Source organism: Scyliorhinus torazame, chromosome 26 (genome assembly GCF_047496885.1).
Source record: "Scyliorhinus torazame isolate Kashiwa2021f chromosome 26, sScyTor2.1, whole genome shotgun sequence".
Classification (NCBI taxonomy): Eukaryota; Metazoa; Chordata; class Chondrichthyes; order Carcharhiniformes; family Scyliorhinidae; genus Scyliorhinus; species Scyliorhinus torazame.
The window spans coordinates 3,364,678-3,392,283 of NC_092732.1; the positions used below are offsets into that span (position 1 = coordinate 3,364,678).

General features: G+C 56.5%; 1 protein-coding gene across 2 annotated transcripts in view; it reads right to left on the minus strand.

Moving 5' to 3' along the window:
- Positions 1-3,411: 3,411 nt before the first annotated feature.
- LOC140402842 (uncharacterized) overlaps positions 3,412-27,606 on the minus strand; it is a 29,972-nt gene continuing 5,777 nt past the window's right edge. For both annotated transcript variants that reach the window (XM_072490465.1, XM_072490464.1), the window contains 3 exons: positions 20,389-20,622; positions 13,445-14,482; positions 3,412-6,387 (listed from right to left, as the gene is read on the minus strand). In XM_072490465.1, coding sequence (XP_072346566.1) covers positions 6,379-6,387; positions 13,445-14,482; positions 20,389-20,622 — 1,281 coding nt within the window. In that variant the 3' untranslated portion in view covers positions 3,412-6,378. The remainder of the gene's footprint in view (positions 6,388-13,444; positions 14,483-20,388; positions 20,623-27,606) is intronic.

Here is a 27,606-nt window from a genome sequence, read left to right on the forward strand (position 1 = left end):
GAGTAATGGTGGGACCGCACCTTACCCAAGGGACCATCTTCTCACCTTGGAGGGGGGGGGGGGGGGCCTTAGGTTGGCCCAGACATTCCTGGGATTGGGGGGGGGGGTTGGAGTAGAATTCATACAGTCGTAGATGTTTGTAGCATAGAAACAGGCCCTTCGGCCCAGCGTGTCCACGCCGCCCAGTTTCTATCACTAAGCTAGTCCCACTTGCCCACATTTGGCCCAGATCCCTCTATACCCACCCTGCCCACGTAACTGTCTAACTGCTTTTTAATGGACAAAATCGTCCCCGCCTCTATCACTGCCTCTGGCAGCTCGTTCCAGACGCTCACCACCCTCTGTGTGAAGACATTTCCCCTCTGGCCTCTTTTGTACCTCTCCCCTCTCGCCTTAAACCTATGCCCTCTAGTTTTAGACTCCCCTACCTTTGGGAAAAGATGTTGACTATCTACCTTATCTATGCCCCTCATTATTTTATAAACCTCGATAAGATCACCCCTAAGCCTCCGACGTTCCAGGGAAAAAAGTCCCAGTCTATCCAGCCTCTCCTTATAACCCACACCATGAAGTCCCGGTAGCATCCTGGTAAATCTCTTCTGCACTCTTTCCAGTTTAACAATGTCCTGAGAATAGGGTGACCAATTGGCCAATGTCCCTGGGAGTTCAGAAGATTCCGAGGAGGTGATGGAATCGCCACAGCGCAGAAGCAGGCCATTCGGCCCATCGAGGCTGCCCCGACCCTCTGAAAGAGGGTCTCGCGGAGGGTGTTTCCAGCCCTCGCGCTTGGAAAGTCTCAAACACACCAGGGGTGGGGGCACGATCTGGGCCATTTTGGGCTGGGATCAGGGAGAATTCCTTCACGCTGAGTGGAGGGTGGTGAATCCAGGGATTTCTGTGTCTCAGAGGGCTGTGGAGACTCGCTCATTCAGTAATTTGAAGACTTGACATAGATTTCAGATAGGGCGGCAGGGTAGCACACTGGTTAGCACTGTTGCTTCACAGCTCTAGGGTCCCAGGTTCGATTCTGCGCGTTCTCCCCGTGTCTGTGTGGGTTTCCCCCACAAGTCCCAAAAGACATGCTCTTAGGTAATAAGCCGCGATGCAGTCTGTGGCCAGCAGCTGGGACACGGTGAGGGGCTGGGGCGGGGACTGCGGTGAGGGGCTGGGACAGGGCGAGGGGCCAGGATGGGGCCTGCGGTGAGGGTTGGGACAGGGCGAGGGGCCAGGATGGGGCCTGCGGTGAGGGTTGGGACAGGGCAAGGGGCCGGGTTGGGGCCTGCGGTGAGGCACGGGGACAGGGCGAGGGGCCGAGCAGGGCCTGCGGTGAGGGGCTGGGACAGGGCGAGGGGCCGGGATGGGGCCTGCGGTGAGGCACGGGGACAGGGCGAGGGGCCGAGCAGGGCCTGCGGTGAGGCACGGGGACAGGGCGAGGGGCCGAGCAGGGCCTGCGGTGAGGGGCTGGGACAGGGCGAGGGGCCGGGCAGGGCCTGCGGTGAGGGGCTGGGACAGGGCGAGGGGCCTGCGGTGAGGGGCTGGGACAGGGCGAGGGGCCGGGATGGGGCCTGCGGTGAGGCACGGGGACAGGGCGAGGGGCCGAGCAGGGCCTGCGGTGAGGGGCTGGGACAGGGCGAGGGGCCGGGCAGGGCCTGCGGTGAGGGGCTGGGACAGGGCGAGGGGCCTGCGGTGAGGGGCCGGGACAGGGCGAGGGGCTGGGACAGGGCGAGGGGCCGGGCAGGGCCTGCGGTGAGGGGCCGGGACAGGGCGAGGGGCCTGCGGTGAGGGGCCGGGACAGGGCGAGGGGCTGGGACAGGACGAGGGGCCGGGCGGGGCCTGCGGTGAGGCACGGGGACAGGGCGAGGGGCCGAGCAGGGCCTGCGGTGAGGGGCTGGGACAGGGCGAGGGGCCGGGATGGGGCCTGCGGTGAGGCACGGGGACAGGGCGAGGGGCCGGGATGGGGCCTGCGGTGAGGCACGGGGCAGGGCGAGGGGCCGAGCAGGGCCTGCGGTGAGGGGCTGGGACAGGGCGAGGGGCCGGGATGGGGCCTGCGGTGAGGCACGGGGACAGGGCGAGGGGCCGAGCAGGGCCTGCGGTGAGGGGCTGGGACAGGGCGACGGGCCGGGTTGGGGCCTGCGGTGAGGGACTGGGACAGGGCGAGTGGCCAGGATGGGGCCTGCGGTGAGGGGCTGGGACAGGGCGAGGGGCCGCGGCCTGCGGTGAGGGGCTGCGACACGGCGATGTGTAGCCACCTGGGATGGCCACTTTCAGTATATAAAATGGACACTCGCAGAGCGTGCAGGGAAAAATGGACAAAGCAAAGTAACCAGCAGGCACAGAGCCTGATGTGTATTTGGAAGGGAGTCTGCAGACAGAACCAAAACTCTTGGCCGATTTCCACATTGATGGCCCATCTCCGATGAACAAAGACGAGTGCTCAGGTAGCCGATACCGTCCCAGACGTTCCGGCGCCACTACCCCAGCAAGAAGACACGAACAAAGCAAGGCCAACGGCCACCTAGGACAGGCCCAGCCATCAGGGCACCCGCCCCTTTATTGGCTCAGATCGATGGCGGTGATCGAGAAGCTGCCCAATGAATTGGGATCAAGTTTAAGGCCCGCCTAAAAGCGGGCGAAGCCCCTCCAAGTATAAGAAGGAACCCCCGCGAAAAGTTCGGCCTCTTGGATTTGGCTCTCAACCGGAGAGACCCCTCCACCAGCATCACTAGAAGCAAGTCCAAGGTCAACGTTCGCTACCAGGCGGACGACCGTAGCTGTTCTGTTACCTCTTCGAACCCAACAGCCTCAGATTCGAACAACGGCCATCGTTCCTCTGACTGAGTGGGCACCCGAAGTTAAGTACAGGCGTTAGCGATAGAGATAGTTTAGATTGTAGCATTATTGTGCAAGAGTAAATCATACTGTGTGGAAATAAAGTACCATTGACTTTGAACTAACTGGTGTATTGGCTCTTTGATCGGTATTCGGTTGAACCTTGTGGCGGTATCGAGAGATACCTGGTGACTCTCTGAAAGCATATCAATAATTAAGATTAAGAAAGGCGACCTAATTACCCGCCATATTTGTAGCAAGTAAATACAGCAACATTACTGGCGACATCTGACGGGATTCGACCTAGAAGTGACTTTGTCACTCCGAGAAAACCCAAATTTGAATTAGAAACCCAATTGGAAAAAGTAAAAAAAAACCACAAGCGTAAGGCCGATCTCGATCAAACCTCCAAGATTCGGGAGTGTGTTATTTGCATGTGTACTGTTACGGGTCCGGGTTGACAGAACGCCCAAAGTGTTTCATGGAGTTCAACCGACCCACAACTTGTAATAGATTGTGGTGTGGGGAGCACACGGCCCACTCTCCAGGTGTGGGACAGCAGAAATGGACAAGTGGTTTTTAAAACAAAACAATGTTTATTCTATGAACTCAAGTTAACCTTTTAAAAACAAACATTGAATATCTTAACACCCATTACTTCAAAGATAACCCCAACAGACTACAACACTAAATAATCCTTCAAACTGTTCCTTTAAACATCCAAAAGACTTCAAACCTTCAAAAATAGGAGCACATTAGGTTACATTCAATATATTTATAGTCTTTGGATTGCAGGAATCAACAGACCAGCTCTGTGTTTCTTCATGCAGCTCACAGCAAAACACACAGACACTCCCAGCTGCCTTCTCAAACTGAAACTCAAAAAGCAGAAGTGAGCTCGGCTCCCCCCCCACCCTCTGACAGCACTTCAGTAATATGATCAGCTCCATTTCTTAAAGGTACATTGCTTAAACATCCATTTCTTAAAGGTACCCTCACATGACAGTATGGGATATAAGGTAACCTTGATAGATTTTGTTGCGTAAAACTGTTGGGAGTTTTGTAGACCGGAAAATAGCTTAAGCCGTACCCGTGTTTACATCACCACTTTATTCCCCCCGTTCCAAATTTACAGTAGAAACCCAGAGATTACAGTAGGGATGGCAATGAAGGCCTTATGAACCCGCAGGAATTCGAGATCGCAGCGACCAATAGAGCAGAGCAGTGTCCCGTATGGGAAGAGGAAATTCGGAAGTATCTAAAAGGGAAAGGAGCGAGTTTTGCACAAATGAGGAAACAGGTCGGGCCCCGGAGGTATCGGACAGGCTTGGTGGGAGAACCTGACCGAGATTCATAAGAAAAGCTTCGGGAAAGCTCGCAAGCCGACGGCAATCGTGTCCTGCTTGGCACAATTGCGAGGCACCGAGGAGGTCGTCAAGACGCTCCGCAGAGAGATTCGACACAGAGAGAAGAGTGAGGGAGACGTTAGCGAGTGCGGGGAAGTTAACAGGCAACTCGGAGAGCAGTTAGCGGCGAAGGACAAGGAGGTGGCTGATGTCAAACGGGCACACCAATCTTGTCTCGCTCACCTAAGCAGCTTTCAGTCACAGTATGGTCAGGCCTACCAAGACACGCAACACGCGGTGTTGGTGCGAGAAGAAACAGAACTTCTAGTCGAGCAATTAAAGAAGCAATGTCAGGATTTAAAAGCAGCCTTGCGAGCACTCCACAGTTCCACCACGGAACAACGGCAGAGTTCGGTGGACCACGCCAAATGCCGAAAGCAAATTGCAGACCTGCAATCCCTGCTCTCAGTACCAAATGGTTTCCAAGATACATTCGGACCCCAGCTTGATCAGGAAAATGGCCCCGATTGGCAGGGGCTAAATTAAACTGCCCGTCGCGATGTACATGGAACATGGAACTCAGGATAAAACCCAGAAAATGAAAGTGTAGTGATCTGTACATCTGTACATACATCTGCACGTACACCAGGGACTGCAGACAGCTGTAACAGCCACAGCGTCACTAGAGGGCAGCATCAGAGACGGGTATATAGGGTCCAGCCCAAGGGAGAATCCGCCTCTTTCAGAGGCACAGGGCCAGGGAGCAGCAGCAGACAGAGCTCAGCACAGGCAGCTTACCGCAGCTTCACTGGTCAGACCTCTTGACTATTATATCTAGTTAAGCTCTGGAAACAGAACAAACCCACCGAATAAAGTATTTGTGTTAACTGGAAGTCTACAATCTTTATTCAGACTTAGAGAATAACATATCCCTCACTCTGTGTGTGTGTGTCTCTCTCTCTCTGTCTCTCTCTCTGTCTCTCTCTCTGTCTCTCTCTCTCTCTCTGTCTCTCACTTTGTCTCTGTCTCTCTCTCTCTGTCTCTCTCTCTGTCTCTCTGTCTCTCTCTCTCTCTCTGTCTCTCGCTCTCTGTCTTTCTCTGACTCTCTCCCTGTCTGCCTCTGTATTTCTCTCTCTGTCTCTCCCTCTCGCTCTCTCTGTCTCTCTGACTGTCTGTCTCTGTCTTTCGCTCACCCTCTCTCTCTGTCTCTCTCTCTCTGTCTCTCTCTCTGTCTTTGTCTCTCTCTCTCCCTGTCTCTCTGTCTCTCGCTCACCCTCTCTCTCTCTGTCTCTCTCTCACTCTGTCTCTCGCTCACCCTCTCTCTCTCTTCGTCTCTGTCTCCCTCTCTGTCTCTCTCTCTGTCTCTCTGTCTCTGTCTCTCGCTCACCCGGTCTCTCTCTGTCTCTGTCTCTCTCTCTCTCCCTCTTGTCTCTCTCTCTCTGTCTCTCGCTCACCCTCTCTCTCTCTGTCTCTCGCTCACCCTCTCTCTCTGTCTCTCTCTGACTCTGTCTCTCTCTCTCTCTGTCTCTGTCTCTCGCTCACCCTGTCTCTCTCTGTCTCTGTCTCTCTCTCCCTCTTGTCTCTCTCCCTCTGTCTCTCGCTCACCCTCTCTCTCTGTCTCTCTCTCTCTCCCTCTTGTCTCTCTCTCTCTGTCTCTCGCTCACCCTCTCTCTCTCTGTCTCTCTCTGACTCTGTCTCTCTCTCTCTCTGTCTCTCGGTCTCTGTCTCTCGCTCACCCTGTCTCTCTCTCTCTCTCCCTCTTGTCTCTCTCTCTCTGTCTCTCGCTCACCCTCTCTCTCTGTCTCTCTCCGTCTCTGTCTCTCTCGTTCACCCTTTAAGGCGCTCCTTCAAACCAACCTTATTGACCGAATTCTGGGACCCTTGGCCCTGATACCTCCCCACGTGACTCGGGGGTCACGTTTTTCTTCTTAATGCAGCTGTGAAGCCCTGGGGTGTTTATCTAGCTGGTAAGGATGTGATTTATCATTTCAATCGTTGTTCTCTCTGGAAGGAGATTGGCTTCTCAGTCGAAGGATGCTACTCCTCGTTCTGGGCCCTCCCCGCGCCACCACCAGAGGAAATAGTTCTTCGCTATCGCTTCTGTCGAATCCAAAGCTGCAAAATGTCCCCTCATCCTGAACAGTCGCTGCTCTGGAACATTCGCCTGGCGGGAATAGCACACAGGTCCACTTGTACAAATCACTCAAAGGTCCTAGGAAGAAATAGAAAAGGGCCCAGTTAGTGTTGTCACGCAGGGGCTGCCTGAACCTGTCTCTGTTAGACCTTGAGTGGGGCTGGGGGAGGGGACTGCGGTTTCGAGGTCTCTGGGACTGAACCCCACCAATCTGGGGCTTGCGTTTTAATCTTTGTTGTGCGTCTCAAGATTCCTCTGACTTCGCCCGCAAAGTAGCCCAGGCTCCACGGGCTCACTAGGCCCCAGTGTATCGTTGGGCATTGCACACTCTCTCCCCAGGCTCCACATGTCACACTAGGCCCCAGTACATCATTGGACATTGAACACACTCCCTCCAGGCTCCATGGCTCACACTAGGCCCCAGTGTATCGTCAAACATTGCACACTCTTTCCCCGCCCCCCCAGGCTCCACATGTCACACTAGGCCCCAGTGCATCATTGGATATTGCACACTCTCTCCCCAGGCTCCATATGACACACTAGGCCCCAGTGCATCATTGGATATTGCACACTCTCTCCCCAGGCTCCATGGGTCATACTAGGCCCCAGTGTATCGTTGGACATTGCACACTCTCACCCCAGGCTCCATGGGTCACAATAGGCCCCAGTGTATCGTTCAGCATTGCACACTCTCTCCCCAGGCTCCATGGGCCATACTAGGCCCCAGTGTATCGTTGGGCATTGCGCACTCTCTCCCCAGGCTCCATGGGTCACGATAGGCCCCAGTGTATCGTTGGGCATTGCACACTCTAACCCCAGGCTCCACATGTCACACTAGGCCCCAGTGTATTGTTGGGCATTGCACACTCTCTCCCCAGGCTCCATGGGCCATACTAGGCCCCAGTGTATCGTTGGGCATTGCACACTCTCTCCCCAGGCTCCATGGGTCACAATAGGTTCCAGTGTATCGTTGGACATTGCGCACTCTCTCCCCAGGCTCCATGGGTCACAATAGGCCCCAGTGTATCGTTCAGCATTGCACATTCTCTCCCCAGGCTCCATGGGCCATACTAGGCCCCAGTGTATCGTTGGGCATTGCGCACTCTCTCCCCAGGCTCCATGGGTCACAATAGGCCCCAGTGTATCGTTGGGCATTGCACACTCTACCCCCAGGCTCCACATGTCACACTAGGCCCCAGTGTATCGTTGGACATTGCACACTCTACCCCCAGGCTCCATGGGTCACAATAGGCCCCAGTGTATCGTTGGGCATTGCACACTCTCTCCCCAGGCTCCATGGGTCATACTAGGCCCCAGTGTATCGTTGGGCATTGCGCACTCTCTCCCCAGGCTCCATGGGTCACAATAGGCCCCAGTGTATCATTGGGCATTGCGCACTCTCTCCCCAGGCTCCATGGGTCATACTAGGCCCCAGTGTATCGTTGGGCATTGCACACTCTCTCCCCAGGCTCCATGGGTCACAATAGGTTCCAGTGTATCGTTGGACATTGCGCACTCTCTCCCCAGGCTCCATGGGTCACAATAGGCCCCAGTGTATCGTTCAGCATTGCACACTCTCTCCCCAGGCTCCATGGGCCATACTAGGCCCCAGTGTATCGTTGGGCATTGCGCACTCTCTCCCCAGGCTCCATGGGTCACAATAGGCCCCAGTGTATCGTTGGGCATTGCACACTCTACCCCCAGGCTCCACATGTCACACTAGGCCCCAGTGTATTGTTGGGCATTGCACACTCTCTCCCCAGGCTCCATGGGCCATACTAGGCCCCAGTGTATCGTTGGGCATTGCACACTCTCTCCCCAGGCTCCATGGGTCACAATAGGTTCCAGTGTATCGTTGGACATTGCGCACTCTCTCCCCAGGCTCCATGGGTCACAATAGGCCCCAGTGTATCGTTCAGCATTGCACACTCTCTCCCCAGGCTCCATGGGCCATACTAGGCCCCAGTGTATCGTTGGGCATTGCGCACTCTCTCCCCAGGCTCCATGGGTCACAATAGGCCCCAGTGTATCGTTGGGCATTGCACACTCTACCCCCAGGCTCCACATGTCACACTAGGCCCCAGTGTATCGTTGGACATTGCACACTCTACCCCCAGGCTCCACATGTCACACTAGGCCCCAGTGTATTGTTGGGCATTGCACACTCTCTCCCCAGGCTCCATGGGCCATACTAGGCCCCAGTGTATCGTTGGGCATTGCACACTCTCTCCCCAGGCTCCGTGGGTCACAATAGGTTCCAGTGTATCGTTGGACATTGCGCACTCTCTCCCCAGGCTCCATGGGTCACAATAGGCCCCAGTGTATCGTTCAGCATTGCACACTCTCTCCCCAGGCTCCATGGGCCATACTAGGCCCCAGTGTATCGTTGGGCATTGCGCACTCTCTCCCCAGGCTCCATGGGTCACAATAGGCCCCAGTGTATCGTTGGGCATTGCACACTCTACCCCCAGGCTCCACATGTCACACTAGGCCCCAGTGTATCATTGGACATTACGCACTCTACCCCCAGGCTCCACATGTCACACTAGGCCCCAGTGTATCATTGGGCATTGCACACTCTCTCCCCAGGCTCCATGGGTCACAATAGGCCCCAGTGTATCGTTGGGCATTGCGCACTCTCTCCCCAGGCTCCATGGGCCATACTAGGCCCCAGTGTATCGTTGGACATTGCGCACTCTCTCCCCAGGCTCCATGGGTCACACAAGGCCCCAGTGTATCGTTGGGCATTGCGCACTCTCTCTCCAGGCTCCACATGTCACACTAGGCCCCAGTGTATCATTGGACATTGCACACTCTCTCCCCAGGCTCCACATGTCACACTAGGCCCCAGTGTGTCGTTGGACATTGCACACTCTCTCCCCAGGCTCCATGGGTCATACTAGGCCCCAGGTATCGTTGGGCATTGCGCACTCTCTCTTTAGGCTCCATGGGTCACACAAGGCCCCAGTGTATCATTGGACATTGCACACTCTCTCCCCAGGCTCCACATGTCACACTAGGCCCCAGTGTATCGTTGGACATTGCACACTCTCTCCCCAGGCTCCATGGGTCATACTAGGCCCCAGTGTATCGTTGGGCATTGTGCACTCTCTCCCCAGGCTCCATGGGTCACAATAGGCCCCAGTGTATCGTTGGGCATTGCACACTCTCTCCCCAGGCTCCATGAGCCATACTAGGCCCCAGTGTATCGTTGGACATTGCACACTCTCACCCCAGGCTCCAAGGGTCATACTAGGCCCCAGTGTATCGTTGGGCATTGCGCACTCTCTCCCCAGGCTCCATGGGTCACAATAGGCCCCAGTGTATCGTCGGGCATTGCGCACTCTCTCCCCAGGCTCCATGGGTCACAATAGGCCCCAGTGTATCGTTGGGCATTGCACACTCTCTCCCCAGGCTCCATGGGCCATACTAGGCCCCAGTGTATCGTTGGGCATTGCGCACTCTCTCCCCAGGCTCCATGGGTCATACTAGGCCCCAGTTTATCGTTGGACATTGCACACTCTACCCCCAGGCTCCACATGTCACACTAGGCCCCAGTGTATCATTGGGCATTGCACACTCTCTCCCCAGGCTCCATGGGCCATACTAGGCCCCAGTGTATCGTTGGGCATTGTGCACTCTCTCCCCAGGCTCCATGGGTCACAATAGGCCCCAGTGTATCATTGGGCATTGCACACTCTCTCCCCAGGCTCCATGGGCCATACTAGGCCCCAGTGTATCGTTGGACATTGCACACTCTCACCCCAGGCTCCATGGGTCATACTAGGCCCCAGTGTATCGTTGGGCATTGCACACTCTCTCCCCAGGCTCCACATGTCACACTAGGCTCCAGTGTATCATTGGACATTACGCACTCTACCCCCAGGCTCCACATGTCACACTAGGCCCCAGTGTATCATTGGGCATTGCACACTCTCTCCCCAGGCTCCATGGGTCACAATAGGCCCCAGTGAATCGTTGGGCATTGCGCACCCTCTCCCCAGGCTCCATGGGCCATACTAGGCCCCAGTGTATCGTTGGACATTGCGCACTCTCTCCCCAGGCTCCATGGGTCACACAAGGCCCCAGTGTATCGTTGGGCATTGCGCACTCTCTCTCCAGGCTCCACATGTCACACTAGGCCCCAGTGTATCATTGGACATTGCACACTCTCTCCCCAGGCTGCACATGTCACACTAGGCCCCAGTGTGTCGTTGGACATTGCACACTCTCTCCCCAGGCTCCATGGGTCATACTAGGCCCCAGTGTATCGTTGGGCATTGCGCACTCTCTCTTTAGGCTCCATGGGTCACACAAGGCCCCAGTGTATCATTGGACATTGCACACTCTCTCCCCAGGCTCCACATGTCACACTAGGCCCCAGTGTATCGTTGGACATTGCACACTCTCACCCCAGGCTCCATGGGTCATACTAGGCCCCAGTGTATCGTTGGGCATTGCACACTCTTTCCCCAGGCTCCATGGGTCACAATAGGCCCCAGTGTATCGTTGGGCATTGCACACTCTCTCCCCAGGCTCCATGGGCCATACTAGGCCCCAGTGTATCGTTGGACATTGCACACTCTCACCCCAGGCTCCATGGGTCATACTAGGCCCCAGTGTATCATTGGGCATTGCGCACTCTCTCCCCAGGCTCCATGGGTCACAATAGGCCCCAGTGTATCGTTGGGCATTGCGCACTCTCTCCCCAGGCTCCATGGGTCACAATAGGCCCCAGTGTATCGTTGGGCATTGCACACTCTCTCCCCAGGCTCCATGGGCCATACTAGGCCCCAGTGTATCATTGGGCATTGCGCACTCTCTCCCCAGGCTCCATGGGTCATACTAGACCCCAGTGTATCGTTGGACATTGCACACTCTACCCCCAGGCTCCACATGTCACACTAGGCCCCAGTGTATCATTGGGCATTGCACACTCTCTCTCCAGGCTCCATGGGTCACACTAGGCTCCATGGGTCACACTAGGCCCCAGTGCATCATTGGATATTGCGCACTCTCTCCCCAGGCTCCATGGGCCATACTAGGCCCCAGTGTATCGTTGGACATTGCGCACTCTCTCCCCAGGCTCCATGGGTCACAATAGGTTCCAGTGTATCGTTGGACATTGCGCACTCTCTCCCCAGGCTCCATGGGTCACAATAGGCCCCAGTGTATCATTGGACATTGCACACTCTACCCCCAGGCTCCACATGTCACACTAGGCCCCAGTGTATCATTGGACATTGCACACTCTACCCCCAGGCTCCACATGTCACACTAGGCCCCAGTGTATCATTTGGCATTGCACACTCTCTCTCCAGGCTCCATGGGTCACACTAGGCCCCAGTGTATCGTTGGGCATTGCGCACTCTCTCTCCAGGCTCCACATGTCACACTAGGCCCCAGTGTATCATTGGACATTGCACACTCTCTCCCCAGGCTCCACATGTCACACTAGGCCCCAGTGTGTCATTGGACATTGCACACTCTCTCCCCAGGCTCCATGGGTCATACTAGGCCCCAGTGTATCGTTGGGCATTGCGCACTCTCTCTTTAGGCTCCATGGGTCACACAAGGCCCCAGTGTATCATTGGACATTGCACACTCTCTCCCCAGGCTCCACATGTCACACTAGGCCCCAGTGTATCGTTGGACATTGCACACTCTCACCCCAGGCTCCATGGGTCATACTAGGCCCCAGTGTATCGTTGGGCATTGCACACTCTTTCCCCAGGCTCCATGGGTCACAATAGGCCCCAGTGTATCGTTGGGCATTGCACACTCTCTCCCCAGGCTCCATGGGCCATACTAGGCCCCAGTGTATCGTTGGACATTGCACACTCTCACCCCAGGCTCCATGGGTCATACTAGGCCCCAGTGTATCATTGGGCATTGCGCACTCTCTCCCCAGGCTCCATGGGTCACAATAGGCCCCAGTGTATCGTTGGGCATTGCGCACTCTCTCCCCAGGCTCCATGGGTCACAATAGGCCCCAGTGTATCGTTGGGCATTGCACACTCTCTCCCCAGGCTCCATGGGCCATACTAGGCCCCAGTGTATCATTGGGCATTGCGCACTCTCTCCCCAGGCTCCATGGGTCATACTAGGCCCCAGTGTATCGTTGGACATTGCACACTCTACCCCCAGGCTCCACATGTCACACTAGGCCCCAGTGTATCATTGGGCATTGCACACTCTCTCTCCAGGCTCCATGGGTCACACTAGGCCCCAGTGCATCATTGGATATTGCGCACTCTCTCCCCAGGCTCCATGGGCCATACTAGGCCCCAGTGTATCGTTGGACATTGCGCACTCTCTCCCCAGGCTCCATGGGTCACAATAGGTTCCAGTGTATCGTTGGACATTGCGCACTCTCTCCCCAGGCTCCATGGGTCACAATAGGCCCCAGTGTATCATTGGACATTGCACACTCTACCCCCAGGCTCCACATGTCACACTAGGCCCCAGTGTATCATTGGACATTGCACACTCTACCCCCAGGCTCCACATGTCACACTAGGCCCCAGTGTATCATTGGGCATTGCACACTCTCTCTCTCCAGGCTCCATGGGTCACACTAGGCCCCAGTGCATCATTGGATATTGCGCACTCTCTCCCCAGGCTCCATGGGCCCATACTAGGCCCCAGTGTATCGTTGGACATTGTGCACTCTCTCCCCAGGCTCCATGGGTCACAATAGGTTCCAGTGTATCGTTGGACATTGTGCACTCTCTCCCCAGGCTCCATGGGTCACAGTAGGCCCCAGTGTATCATTGGACATTGCACACTCTACCCCCAGGCTCCCCATGTCACACTCGGCCCCAGTGTATCATTGGACATTGCACACTCTACCCCCAGGCTCCACATGTCACACTAGGCCCCAGTGTATCATTGGGCATTGCACACTCTCTTCCCAAGCTCCATGGGTCACACATGACCTCACTTTAGTGTTGGGAATGGTGCACACCCTCCTCAGGCCCCATTGGCAATGCTAGGCCCCAGTGTAGCATTGGGGATCTCACACTCCCTTCCCAGGCTCCATGGCTCAAGCTAGTTCAGTGTTCGGCCTACACACTTCCTCCCCAGGCCCTACAGGTCACACTAGGCACAAAGGGGATGGCAGGATAATTCTTACCCTCCTGTTTGTTGGTCTGCTGGGTGCGAAGGGTGGTGGTCTCAGATATTCCTCTGGAACCCGCTCGTAGAGATTCTCGGCCTGGATAAATGCAGGTGCTGATGTGGTGTGAACAGGACTTGGTGCCGAATCAGGCATCAGAACAGCAACAGGCCTCGGTGCTGAATCAGGCTTCAGAACAGCAACAGGCCTCGGTGCTAAATCAGGCTTCAGAACAGCAACAGGCCTCGGTGCTAAATCAGGCTTCAGAACAGCAACAGGCCTCGGTGTTGGAACAGGCCTCGGTGTTGGAACAGGCCTCGGTGTTGGAACAGGCCTCGGTGCTGGCACAGGCCTCAATGCTGGCCCAGGCCCCGGTTCTGGCTCTTGTTTGCACGGCACAGGCCTCGATGCTGGCACAGGCCTCGGTTCTGGCTCTGGTTTGCTGGGAACAGGCCTCGGCACGATTCCATAAGCTGTGTCGTCTACTTCAAACCTGTCCTTGGCAAGGCCCTGAGCGCCAGGGGCAACGGGGAGGCCCCGGCTTCTGCGGGCAGGCTGGGCGTAGGTGGGCTGGACACTGGGCGGGCTAAGGGGAGGAGATGGCCACCTTGGAGGGGCAGTGGGCACCACCCCCACGCTGGCGTTGTCTGCTGGTTGCCGGGGTGGGAGATCGGGGGTCGTGGCGGCGACCTTGGTGGGGGCAGGGCAGTATAAGTTGCCACACCCGGCATGCTTGAGATCCAGTTCCGAGTACACATGATGGCGCTGACGCTGAAGGGCCCTGGACAGGTGGTCCTGAGGCGGCGCGTATAAGATGATGTTGTCATCGGGGTCAGCGTAGAGCCGGATGTGGTTGGGTTCAGCATAAGTGTGCGTCCTATCCGTGGGCCTGCAAGTCCTCGGCCCGGGCTCCGTGTAGATGTGCGCCTTGGTCTTGTTGACCGATGCGTATGTCTCGGTCACTAGGCTAGGGGCAGCACCGCCTCCCTTCTCGACAGAGTTAGAGCATAGATTCTTACTTGAGGCCTTTCTCGCCAAAGTTCCGGCTTCAGCGATCTGCAAAAGTGCAAGAAAACATGATTAGGAAACTGCGACTGCGTCCAAGTCAATGCCGTCCCACAAACTGACATCACAGTGAGGCTTTTACAGTCTTACCTGAAGTTAGAAAAAGGAGGATAGAAACTTACCTCATCACCTGGGGACATGTAGCAGGAAGCTTAACAGCTGCCGCCAGCGACCATTTCGTTCAGGCCCCAGCTCAGTTCAGCCTGTTCAAACAGGCTCCATGACCTCAGCCTGTTTCTACTGGCCCCCGTGACCTCAGCCTGTTTCTACATGCCCATGACATCAGCACTCATCTACAGGCCCTGTGACCTCAGTTTGTTTCTACAGGCCCATGACATCAGTACTCATCTACAGGCCCCGTGACCCCAGCCTGTTTCTGCAGGCCCTGTGACCTCAGCCTGTTCCTGCAGGCCCGTGACGTCAGTACTCATCTACAGGCCCTGTGACCTCAGCCTGTTTCTACTGGCCCCCGTGACCTCAGCCTGTTTCTACATGCCCATGACATCAGCACTCATCTACAGGCCCTGTGACCTCAGTTTGTTTCTACAGGCCCATGACATCAGCACTTATCTACAGGCCCCGTGACCCCAGCCTGTTTCTGCAGGCCCTGTGACCTCAGCCTGTTCCTGCAGGCCCGTGACGTCAGTACTCATCTACAGGCCCTGTGACCTCAGCCTGTTTCTACTGGCCCCCGTGACCTCAGCCTGTTTCTACATGCCCATGACATCAGCACTCATCTACAGGCCCTGTGACCTCAGTTTGTTTCTACAGGCCCATGACATCAGCACTTATCTACAGGCCCCGTGACCCCAGCCTGTTTCTGCAGGCCCTGTGACCTCAGCCTGTTCCTGCAGGCCCGTGACGTCAGTACTCATCTACAGGCCCTGTGACCTCAGCCTGTTTATACAGGCCCTGTGACCTCAGTCTATTTCTACAGGCCCAGTGACCTCATCCTCTTTATACACGCCATGTGACCTCAGCCTGTTTCTACAGGCCCCATGACCTCAGCCAGTATATACAGGCCCGGTGACCTCAGCCTCTTAATATCGGCCCAGTGACCACAGAACATCTACAGGACCCATGCACTCAGCCTGTTTCTACAGGACCCGTGACCTCAGCTGTATCTACAGGCCCTGTGACCTCAGCCTGTTAATATCGATTTCAGCGAGAGCGGTGCATTAGTGATTTCTGGGAGACCTTCACAGGAGCAGGCTAGTCAATTTCAGCGGGAGCAGTGCGCAAGTGATTTCTGGGAGGAGCAGATCTTGGGAGTTTCAGCGGGAGCGGAGCGCAGAGGCAGCTGGTGGGTGAGTATTTAGGTAAACTCTTACCTGGTCCCGTTTTCGGTCCCTCTTTGCTGTTTTAAAAAAAAAAAAATTTTAGTGTTTAAGGCGGGAACAGGAAGTTCGACCCGCGGACGTCTGGGAAGTCCCTCACCAATAAATTCTGGTGGAGAGGAAACCCGAGACACTACACGTGTAGTGTCTCCCACCCCCCCCCCTCCTCCTCTAACCTAATAATAAAACCCATTGGTCTGAGGTAAGTACCATATTGTATTATTATTATTTATTTATTTTTAAAATTTAAATTTAGTTGTTAGCCAGATCTTGGTAGAAAGTTAGAGGAATGGCAGGGAAGGGAGTGCAATGTTCCTCCTGCAGGATGTTTGAGGTGAGGGATGCAGTTAGTGTCCCTGCTGATTTTACCTGCAGGAAGTGCTGCCATCTCCAGCTCCTCCAAGACCGAGTTAGGGAACTGGAGTTGGAAGAACTTCAGATCATTCGGGAGGCAGAGGGGGTCATAGATAGCAGCTTCAGGGAATTAGTTACACCAAAGATTGGAGATAGATGGGTAACTGTTAGAGGGACTGGGAAGAAGCAGTCAGTGCAGGGACCCCCTGCGGTCGTTCCCCTGAGAAACAAGTATACCGCTTTGGATACTTGTGGGGGGGGGGACTTACCAGGGGTAAGCCATGGGGTACGGGCCTCTGGCACGGAGTCTGTCCCTGTTGCTCAGACGGGAAGGGGGGAGAGGAGCAAAGCTTTAGTAATTGGGGACTCGATAGTCAGGGGCACAGATAGGAGATTTTGTGGGAGCGTGAGAGACTCACGTTTGGTATGTTGCCTCCCAGGTGCAAGGGTACGTGATGTCTCGGATCGTGTTTTCCGGGTCCGAAAGGGGGAGGGGAGCAGCCCCAAGTCGTGGTCCACATTGGCACTAACGACATAGGTAGGAAAGGGGACAAGGATGTCAGGCAGGCTTTCAGGGAGCTGGATGGAAGCTCAGAACTAGAACAAACAGAGTTGTTATCTCTGGGTTGTTGCCCGTGCCACGTGATAGTGAGATGAGGAATAGGGAGAGAGAGCAATTAAACACGTGGCTACAGGGATGGTGCAGGCGGGAGGGATTCAGATTTCTGGATAACTGGGGCTCTTTCTGGGAAGGTGGGACCTCTACAGACAGGATGGTCTACATCTGAACCTGAGGGGCACAAATATCCTGGGGGGGGGAGATTTGTTAGTGCTCTTTGGGGGGTTTAAACTAATGCAGCAGGGGCATGGGAATCTGGATTGTAGTTTTAGGGTAAGGGAGAATGAGAGTATAGAGGTCAGGAGCACAGATTTGACGTCGCAGGAGGGGGGCAGTGTTCAGGTAGGTGGTTTGAAGTGTGTCTATTTCAATGCCAGGAGTATGCGAAATAAGGTAGGGGAACTGGCAGCATGGGTTGGTACCTGGGACTTCGATGTTGTGGCCATTTCGGAGACATGGATAGAGCAGGGACAGGAATGGATGTTGCAGGTTCCAGCGTTTAGGTGTTTTAGTAAGCTCAGAGAAGGAGGCAAAAGAGGGGGAGGTGTGGCGCTGCTAGTCAAGAGCAGTATTACGGTGGCGGAGAGGATGCTAGATGGGGACTCATCTTCCGAGGTAGTATGGGCTGAGGTTAGAAACAGGAAAGGAGAGGTCACCCTGTTGGGAGTTTTCTATAGGCCTCCAAATAGCTCTAGGAATGTAGAGGAAAGGATGGCGAGGATGATCCTGGATAAGAGCGAAAGTAACAGGGTAGTTATTATGGGAGACTTTAACTTTCCAAATATTGACTGGAAAAGATATAGTTCGAGTACATTAGATGGGTCGTTTTTTGTACAGTGTGTGTAGGAGGGTTTCCTGACACAATATGTTGACAGGCCAACAAGAGGCGAGGCCACGTTGGATTTGGTTTTGGGTAATGAACCAGGCCAGGTGTTGGATTTGGAGGTAGGAGAGCACTTTGGGGACAGTGACCACAATTCGGTGACGTTTACGTTAATGATGGAAAGGGATAAGTATACACCGCAGGGCAAGAGTTATAGCTGGGGGAAGGGCAATTATGATGCCATTAGACGTGACTTGGGGGGGATAAGGTGGAGAAGTAGGCTGCAAGTGTTGGACACACTGGATAAGTGGAGCTTGTTCAAGGATCAGCTACTGCGTGTTCTTGATAAGTACGTACCGGTCAGGCAGGGAGGAAGGCGTCGAGCGAGGGAACCGTGGTTTACCAAAGAAGTGGAATCTCTTGTTAAGAGGAAGAAGGAGGCCTATGTGAAGATGAGGTGTGAAGTTTCAGTTGGGGCGATGGATAGTTACAAGTTAGCGAGGAAGGATCTAAAGAGAGAGCTAAGACGAGCAAGGAGGGGACATGAGAAGTATTTGGCAGGTAGGATCAAGGAAAACCCTAAAGCTTTCTATAGGTATGTCAGGAATAGGCGAATGACTAGGGAAAGAGTAGGACCAGTCAAGGACAGGGATGGGAAGTTGTGTGTGGAGTCTGAAGAGATAGGCGAGATATTAAATGAATATTTTTTGTCCGTATTCACTCAGGAAAAAGATAATGTTGTGGAGGAGAATGCTGAGACCCAGGCTATTAGAATAGATGGCATTGAGGTACGTAGGGAAGAGGTGTTGGCAATTCTGGACAGGCTGAAAATAGATAAGTCCCCGGGGCCTGATGGGATTTATCCTAGGATTCTCTGGGAGGCCAGGGAAGAGATTGCTGGACCTTTGGCTTTGATTTTTATGTCATCATTTGCTACAGGAATAGTGCCAGAGGACTGGAGGATAGCAAATGTGGTCCCTTTGTTCAAAAAGGGGAGCAGAGACAACCCCGGCAACTATAGACCGGTGAGCCTCACGTCTGTAGTGGGTAAAGTCTTGGAGGGGATTATAAGAGACAAGATTTATAATCATCAAGACAGGAATAATATGATCAGGGATAGTCAGCATGGCTTTGTGAAGGGTAGATCATGCCTCACAAACCTTATCGAGTTCTTTGAGAAGGTGACTGAACAGGTAGACGAGGGTAGAGCAGTTTGTGTGGTGTATATGGATTTCAGCAAAGCGTTTGATAAGGTTCCCCACGGTAGGCTATTGCAGAAAATACGGAGGCTGGGGATTGAGGGTGATTTAGAGATGTGGATCAGAAATTGGCTAGCTGAAAGAAGACAGAGGGTGGTGGTTGATGGGAAATGTTCAGAATGGAGTTCAGTTACAAGTGGAGTACCACAAGGATCTGTTCTGGGGCCGTTGCTGTTTGTCATTTTTATCAATGACCTAGAGGAGGGCGCAGAAGGGTGGGTGAGTAAATTTGCAGACGATACTAAAGTCGGTGGTGTTGTTGACTGTGGAAGGATGTAGCAGGTTACAGAGGGACATAGATAAGCTGCAGAGCTGGGCTGAGAGGTGGCAAATGGAGTTTAATGTAGAGAAGTGTGAGGTGATTCACTTTGGAAGGAATAACAGGAATGCGGAATATTTGGCTAATGGTAAAGTTCTTGGAAGTGTGGATGAGCAGAGGGATCTAGGTGTCCATGTACATAGATCCCTGAAAGTTGCCACCCAGGTTGATAGGGTTGTGAAGAAGGCCTATGGTGTGTTGGCCTTTATTGGTAGGGGGATTGAGTTCCGGAGTCAGGAGGTCATGTTGCAGCTGTACAGAACTCTGGTACGGCCGCATTTGGAGTATTGCGTACAGTTCTGGTCACTGCATTATAGGAAGGACGTGGAGGCTTTGGAGCGGGTGCAGAGGAGATTTACCAGGATGTTGCCTGGTATGGAGGGAAAATCTTATGAGGAAAGGCTGATGGACTTGAGGTTGTTTTCGTTGGCGAGAAGGTTAAGAGGAGACTTAATAGAGGCATACAAAATGATCAGGGGGTTAGATAGGGTGGACAGTGAGAGCCTTCTCCCGCGGATGGAAATGGCTGGCACGAGGGGACATAGCTTTAAACTGAGGGGTAATAGATATAGGACAGAGGTCAGAGGTAGGTTCTTTACGCAAAGAGTAGTGAGGCTGTGGAATGCCCTACCTGCTACAGTAGTGAACTCGCCAACATTGAGGGCATTTAAAAGTTTATTGGATAAACATATGGATGATAATGGCATAGTGTAGGTTAGATGGCTTTTGTTTTGGTGCAACATCGTGGGCCGAAGGGCCTGTACTGCGCTGTATCGTTAAAAAAAATAAAAATAAAAAAAATATCCAGGCCCGGTGACCTCAGCCTGTTTCGACAGTCCCGCTGACCTCAGCCTGTTTCTATACAGGCCCGGTGACCTCAGCCTGTTTCTACAGGCCCCGTGACCTCAGCCTGTTTCTCCAGGCCCGGTGACCTCAGCCTGTTTCTCCAGGCCCGGTGACCTCAGCCTGTTTCTCCAGGCCCGGTGACCTCAGCCTGTTTCTCCAGGCCCGGTGACCTCAGCCTGTTTCTACAGGCTCTGAGCCTCTACCAACAGACGGTGCTAGCCAGATTGGTGACCCAGGGGATGAATTCTGCACCATTTTGGGGGGGGGGGGGGGGGGGTGGGGGGGCTGTAGTCACCCTGAGCTCTGCGTGGAATCGACAACACAGAAACATAACCATCACCTCCTGATAGGTGGAATCCTCCAGTGTGACCTTCGCTGCCCCTTCCCTTGCCAAGGGACGGGCACCGTGTGTGTCCTTGGGGTCAATGGCCAGCACTCCCGGTAACGGGGTCGATCCTGCGCCATCCTCCGGAACGTTGGGATCGTCACCGACGGCGACCCTTCCTCCCGCCTCGCGGGCTAACAGCTTTCGCCTCCGGATCCTGTCGATATCCTCGTAATGTTTATCAGGGACCTGGGAACAGGGACAAGGTTAAAGTTCACACGTCATCAAGTCAACATCACACAGACAGGCCATTCAGCCCCCCTGCTTCGTACTGTCTCCACACGAGGCCCCCCCCCTTCAATGTATGTCCACTTTATCCCTCGACTACACCCTGTGGGAGCGAATCCCACATTCTCCCCCACTCCCTGTGAGAGCGAGTCCCACATTCTCCCCCACTCCCCGTGAGAGCGAGTCCCACATTCTCCCCACTCCCCGTGGGAGAGAGTCCCACATTCTCCCCCACTCCCTGTGGGAGCGAGTCCCACATTCTCCCCCACTCCCCGTGGGAGCGAGTCCCACATTCTCCCCCACTCCCTGTGGGAGCGAGTCCCACATTCTCCCACTCCCTGTGGGAGCGAGTCTCACATTCTCCCTCACTCCCTGTGGGAGCGAGTCCCACATTCTCCCCGACTCCCTGTGGGAGTGAGTCCCACATTCTCCCCCACTCCCTGTGGGAGCGAGTCCCACATTCTTCCCCCACTCCCTGTGAGAGCGAGTCCCACATTCTCCCCCACTCCCTGTGGGAGCGAGCCCCACATTCTCCCCCACTCCCCGTGGGAGCGAGTCCCACATTCTCCCCCACTCCCCGTGGGAGCTAGTCCCACATTCTCCCCCTCTCCCCGTGGGAGCGAGTCCCACATTCTCCCCCACTCCCTGTGGGAGCGAGTCCCACATTCTCCCCCACTTCCTGTGGGAGCGAGTCCCACATTCTCCCCCACTCCCTGAGGGAGCGAGTCCCACATTCTCCCCCACTCCCTGTGGGAGCGAGACCCACATTCTCCCCCACTCCCTGTGGGAGCAAGTCCCACATTCTCCCCACTCCCTGTGGGAGCGAGTCCCACATTCTCCCCCACTTCCTGTGGGAGCAAGTCCCACATTCTCCCCCACTCCCCGTGGGAGCGAGTCCCACATTCTCCCCACTCCCTGTGGGAGCGAGTCTCACATGCTCCCTCACTCCCTGTGGGAGCGAGTCTCACATTCTCCCTCACTCCTTGTGGGAGCGAGTCCCACATTCTCCCCCACTCCCTGTGGGAGCGAGTCCCACATTCTCCCCCACTCCCTGTGGGAGTGAGTCCCACATTCTCCCCACTCCCAGTGGGAGCGAGTCCCACATTCTCCCCCACTCCCTGTGGGAGTGAGTCCCACATTCTCCCCCACTCCCCGTGGGAGCGAGTCCCACATTCTCCACCACTCCCTGTGGGAGTCAGTCCCACATTCTCCCCACTCCCTGTGGGTGCCACCACATTCTCCCCGCTCCCCGTGGGAGCGAGTCCCACATTCTCCCCCACTCCCTGTGGGAGCGAGCCCCACATTCTCCCCCACTCTCTTTGGGAGTTAGTCCCACATTCTCCCCCCACTCCCCGTGGGAGCCACCACATTCTCCCCACTCTCTGTGGGAGCGAGTCCCACATTCTCCCCACTCCCTGTGGGAGCCACCACATTCTCCCCACTCCCTGTGGGAGCGAGTCCCACATTCTCCCCACTCCCTGTGGGAGCGAGTCCCACATTCTCCCCAATTCCCAGTGGGAGCGAGTCCCACATTCTCCCCCACTCCCTGTGGGAGCGTGTCCCACATTCTCCCCCACTCCCCGTGGGAGCGAGTCCCACATTCTCCCCACTCCTGTGGGAGCGAGTCCCACATTCTCCACATTCCCTGTGGGAGCGAGTCCCACATTCTCCCCCACTCCCCGTGGGAGCCACCACATTCTCCCCCACTCCCTGTGGGAGCGAGTCCCACATTCCCCCCACTCCCTGTGGGAGCGAGTCCCACATTCTCCCCCACTCCCTGTGGGAGCGGGTCCCACATTCTCCCCACTCCCTGTGGGAGCGAGTCACACATTCTCTCCCACTCCCTGTGGGAGCGAGTCCCACATTCTACCCCCACTCCCTGTGGGAGCGGGTCCCACATTCTCCCCACTCCCTGTGGGAGCGAGTCACACATTCTCCCCCACTCCCTGTGGGAGCGAGTCCCACATTCTACCCCCATTCCCTGTGGGAGCGAGTCCCACATTCTCTCCACTCCCTGTGGGAGCGAGTCACACATTCTCCCCCACTCCCTGTGGGAGCGAGTCCCACATTCTCCCAATCCCTGTGGGAGGGAGCCCCACATTCTCCCACTCCCTGTGGGTGTCAGTCCCACATTCTCCCCTCTCCCTGTGGGAGCGAGTCCCATATTCTCACCACTCCCCGTGGGAGCGAGACTCACATTCTCCCCCACTCCCCGTGGGAGCGAGTCCCACATTCTCCCCACTCCCTGTGGGAGCGAGTCCCACATTCTCCCCCCACTCCCCGTGGGAGCGAGTCCCACATTCTCCCCACTCCCCGTGGGAGCGAGTCCCACATTCTCCCCCACTCCCCGTGGGAGCGAGTCCACATTCCTCAACCACTCCCCGTGGAAGCGAGTCCCACATTCTCAACCACTCCCCGTGGGAGCGAGTCCATCATTCTCCCCCACTACCTGTGGGAGCGAGTCCCACATTCTCCCCCACTCCCCGTGTGAGCGAGTCCCACATTCTCCCCACTCCCTGTGGGAGCGAGTCACACATTCAGTCCCACATTCTCCCCCACTCTCCGTGAGTGCGAGTCCCACATTCTCCCCACTCCCTGTGGTAGCGAGTCCCACATTCTCCCCCACTCCCTCCAGGAGCGAGTCCCACATTCTCCCCCACTCCCTGTGGGAGCGGGTCCCACATTCTCCACACTCCCTGTGGGAGCCACCACATGCTCCCCACTCCCTGTGGTAGCGAGTCCCACATTCTCCCCCACTCCCTGTAGGAGCGAGTCCCACATTCTCCCCACTCTCTGTGGGAGCGAGTCCCACATTCTCCCACTCCCTGTGGGAGCTACCACATTCTCCCCACTCCCTGTGGGAGCGAGTCCCACATTCTCCCCACTCCCTGTGGGAGCGAGTTCCACATTCTCCCAATTCCCAGTGGGAGCGAGTCCCACATTCTCCCCACTCCCTGTGGGAGCGAGTCCCACATTCTCCCAATTCCAGTGGGAGCGAGTCCCACATTCTCCCCCCACTCCCTGTGGGAGCGTGTCCCACATTCTCCCCCACTCCCCGTGGGAGCGAGTCCCACATTCTCCCCACTCCTGTGGGAGCGAGTCCCACATTCTCCACATTCCCTGTGGGAGCGAGTCCCACATTCTCCCCCACTCCCCGTGGGAGCCACCACATTCTCCCCCACTCCCTGTGGGAGCGAGTCCCACATTCCCCCCACTCCCTGTGGGAGCGAGTCCCACATTCTCCCCCACTCCCTGTGGGAGCGGGTCCCACATTCTCCCCACTCCCTGTGGGAGCGAGTCACACATTCTCTCCCACTCCCTGTGGGAGCGAGTCCCACATTCTACCCCCACTCCCTGTGGGAGCGGGTCCCACATTCTCCCCACTCCCTGTGGGAGCGAGTCACACATTCTCCCCCACTCACTGTGGGAGCGAGTCCCACATTCTACCCCCATTCCCTGTGGGAGCGAGTCCCACATTCTCTCCACTCCCTGTGGGAGCGAGTCACACATTCTCCCCCACTCCCTGTGGGAGCGAGTCCCACATTCTCCCCAATCCTGTGGAGCGAGTCCCACATTCCTCCCCCAATCCCTGTGGGAGGGAGCCCCACATTCTCCCCACTCCCTGTGGGTGTCAGTCCCACATTCTCCCCTCTCCCTGTGGGAGCGAGTCCCCATATTCTCACCACTCCCCGTGGGAGCGAGACTCACATTCTCCCCACTCCCCGTGGGAGCGAGTCCCACATTCTCCCCACTCCCTGTGGGAGCGAGTCCCACATTCTCCCCACTCCCGTGGGAGCGAGTCCCACATTCTCCCCACTCCCCGTGGGAGCGAGTCCCACATTCTCCCCCACTCCCCGTGGGAGCGAGTCCCACCTTCTCAACCACTCCCCGTGGAAGCGAGTCCACATTCTCAACCACTCCCCGTGGGAGCGAGTCCCTCATTCTCCCTCCACTACCTGTGGGAGCGAGTCCCACATTCTCCCCCACTCTTTGTGAGTGCGAGTCCCACATTCTCCCCACTCCCTGTGGTAGCGAGTCCCACATTCTCCCCACTCCCTGTGGGAGCGAGTCCCACATTCTCCCCCACTCCCTGTGGGAGCGGGTCCCACATTCTCCACACTCCCTGTGGGAGCCACCACATGCTCCCCACTCCCTGTGGTAGCGAGTCCCCACATTCTCCCCCACTCCCTGTAGGAGCGAGTCCCACATTCTCCCCACTCTCTGTGGGAGCGAGTCCCACATTCTCCCCACTCCCTGTGGGAGCTACCACATTCTCCCCACTCCCTGTGGGAGCGAGTCCCCACATTCTCCCCACTCCCTGTGGGAGCGAGTTCCACATTCTCCCCAATTCCCAGTGGGAGCGAGTCCCACATTCTCCCCCACTCCCTGTGGGAGCGAGTCCCACATTCTCCCCACTCCCTGTGGGAGCTAGTCCCACATTCTACCCCACTCCCTGTGGGAGCGAGTCCCACATTCTCAACCACTCCCCGTGGAAGCGAGTCCCACATTCTACCCCACTCCCTGTGGGAGCGAGTCCCACATTCTCTCCACTCCCTGTGGGAGCGAGTCCCACATTCTCCCCACTCCCTGTGGGAGCGAGTCCCACATTCTCCCCACTCCCTGTGGGAGCGAGTCCCACATTCTCCCCCACTCACTGTGGGAGCGAGTCCACATTCTCCCCACTCCCTGTGGGAGCGAGTCCCACATTCCCCCCACTCCCTGTGGGAGCAAGTCCCACATTCTCCCCCACTCTCCTGTGGGAGCGAGTCCCACATTCTCCCCACTCCCTGTGGAGCGAGTCCCACATTCCCCCCACTCCCTGTGGGAGCAAGTCCCACATTCTCCCCCACTCCCCGTGGGAGCGAGTCCCACATTCTCAACCACTCCCGTGGAAGCGAGTCCCACATTCTCAACCACTCCCGTGGGAGTGAGTCCCTCATTCTCCCCACTACCTGTGGGAGCGAGTCCACATTCTCCCCCACTCCCCGTGTGAGCGAGTCCCACATTCTCCCCCACTCCCTGTGGGAGTGACTCCCACATTCTCCCCTCTCCCTGGGAGCGAGTCCCACATTCTCCCCCACTACCTGTGGAGCGAGTCCCACATTCTCCCCCACTCCCTGTGAGCGCGAGTCCCACATTCTCCCCACTCCCCGTGGGAGCGAGTCCCACATTCTCCCCACTCCCCGTGGGAGCGAGTCCCACATTCTCCCCACTCCCTGTGGGAGCGAGTCCCACATTCTCAACCACTCCCCGTGGGAGCGAGTCCCTCATTCTCCCCCACTACCTGTGGGAGCGAGTCCCACATTCTCCCCCACTCCCCTTGTGAGCGAGTCCCACATTCTCCCCCACTCCCTGTGGGAGCGAGTCCCACATTCTCCCCCGCTCCCTGTGGGAGCGAGTCACACATTCAGTCCCACATTCTCCCCCACTCTCCGTGGGAGCGAGGTCCCACATTCTCCCCACTCCCTGTGGAGCGAGTCCCACATTCTCCCCCACTCCCTGTGGGAGCGTGTCCCACATTCACCCCCACTCCCTGTGGGAGCGAGTCCCACATTCTCCCCCACTCCCTGTGGGAGCAAGTCCCACATTCTCCACACTCCTTGTGGGAGTGACTCCCACATTCCCCCCACTCTCTGTGGGAGCGAGTCCCACGTTCTCCACACTCCCTGTGGGAGCAAGTCCGACATTCTCCCCCACTCCCTGTGGGAGCGTGTCCCACATTCACCGCCACTCCCTGTGGAGCGAGTCCCACATTCTCCACACTCTTGTGGGAGCGAGTCCCACATTCTCCACATTCCTGTGGGAGCGAGTCCCACATTCTCCCCACTCCTGTGGGAGCGTGTCCCACATTCACCCCCACTCCCTGTGGGAGCGAGTCCCACATTCTCCCCACTCCCTGTGGGAGCAAGGTCCCACATTCTCCATACTCCTTGTGGGAGTGACTCCCACATTCCCCCCACTCTCTGTGGAGCGAGTCCCACGTTCTCCACACTCCCTGTGGGAGCAAGTCCGACATTCTCCCCCATTCCCTGTGGGAGAGAGTCCCACATTCTCCCCACTTCCTGTGGGAGTGACTCCCACATTCCCCCACTCACTGTGGGAGCGAGTCCCAACATTCTCCCCCACTCCCTGTGGGAGCGTGTCCCACATTCACCGCCACTCCCTGTGGGAGCGAGTCCACATTCTCCACACTCCTTGTGGGAGCGAGTCCCACATTCTCCACATTCCTGTGGGAGCGAGTCCCACATTCTCCCACTCCCTGTGGGAGCGTGTCCACATTCACCCCCACTCCCTGTGGGAGCGAGTCCCACATTCTCCCCCACTCCCTGTGGGAGCAAGTCCCACATTCTCCACACTCCTTGTGGGAGTGACTCCCACATTCCCCCACTCTCTGTGGGAGCGAGTCCCACGTTCTCCCACACTCCCTGTGGAGCAAGGTCCGACATTCTCCCCATTCCCTGTGGGAGCGAGTCCCACATTCTCCCCACTTCCTGTGGGAGTGACTCCCACATTCCCCCCACTCACTGTGGGAGCGAGTCCCACATTCTCCCCCCACTCCCTGTGGGAGCGAGTCCACATTCTCCCCCACTCCCTGTGGGGAGCGAGTCCCACATTCTCCCCCACTCCCTGTGGAGCGAGTCCCACATTCACCGCCACTCCCTGTGGGAGCGAGTCCCACATTCTCCACACTCCTTGTGGGAGTGACTCCCACATTCCCCCCACTCTCTGTGGGAGCGAGTCCCACGTTCTCCACACTCCCTGTGGGAGCGAGTCTCACATTCTCCCCCACTCCTGTGGGAGCGAGTCGCACATTCTCCCCCACTCCCTGTGAGAGCGAGTCCCACATTCTCCCCACTCCCTGTGGGAGCGTGTCCCACATTCACCGCCACTCCCTGTGGGAGCGAGTCCCACATTCTCCACACTCCTTGTGGGAGTGACTCCCAC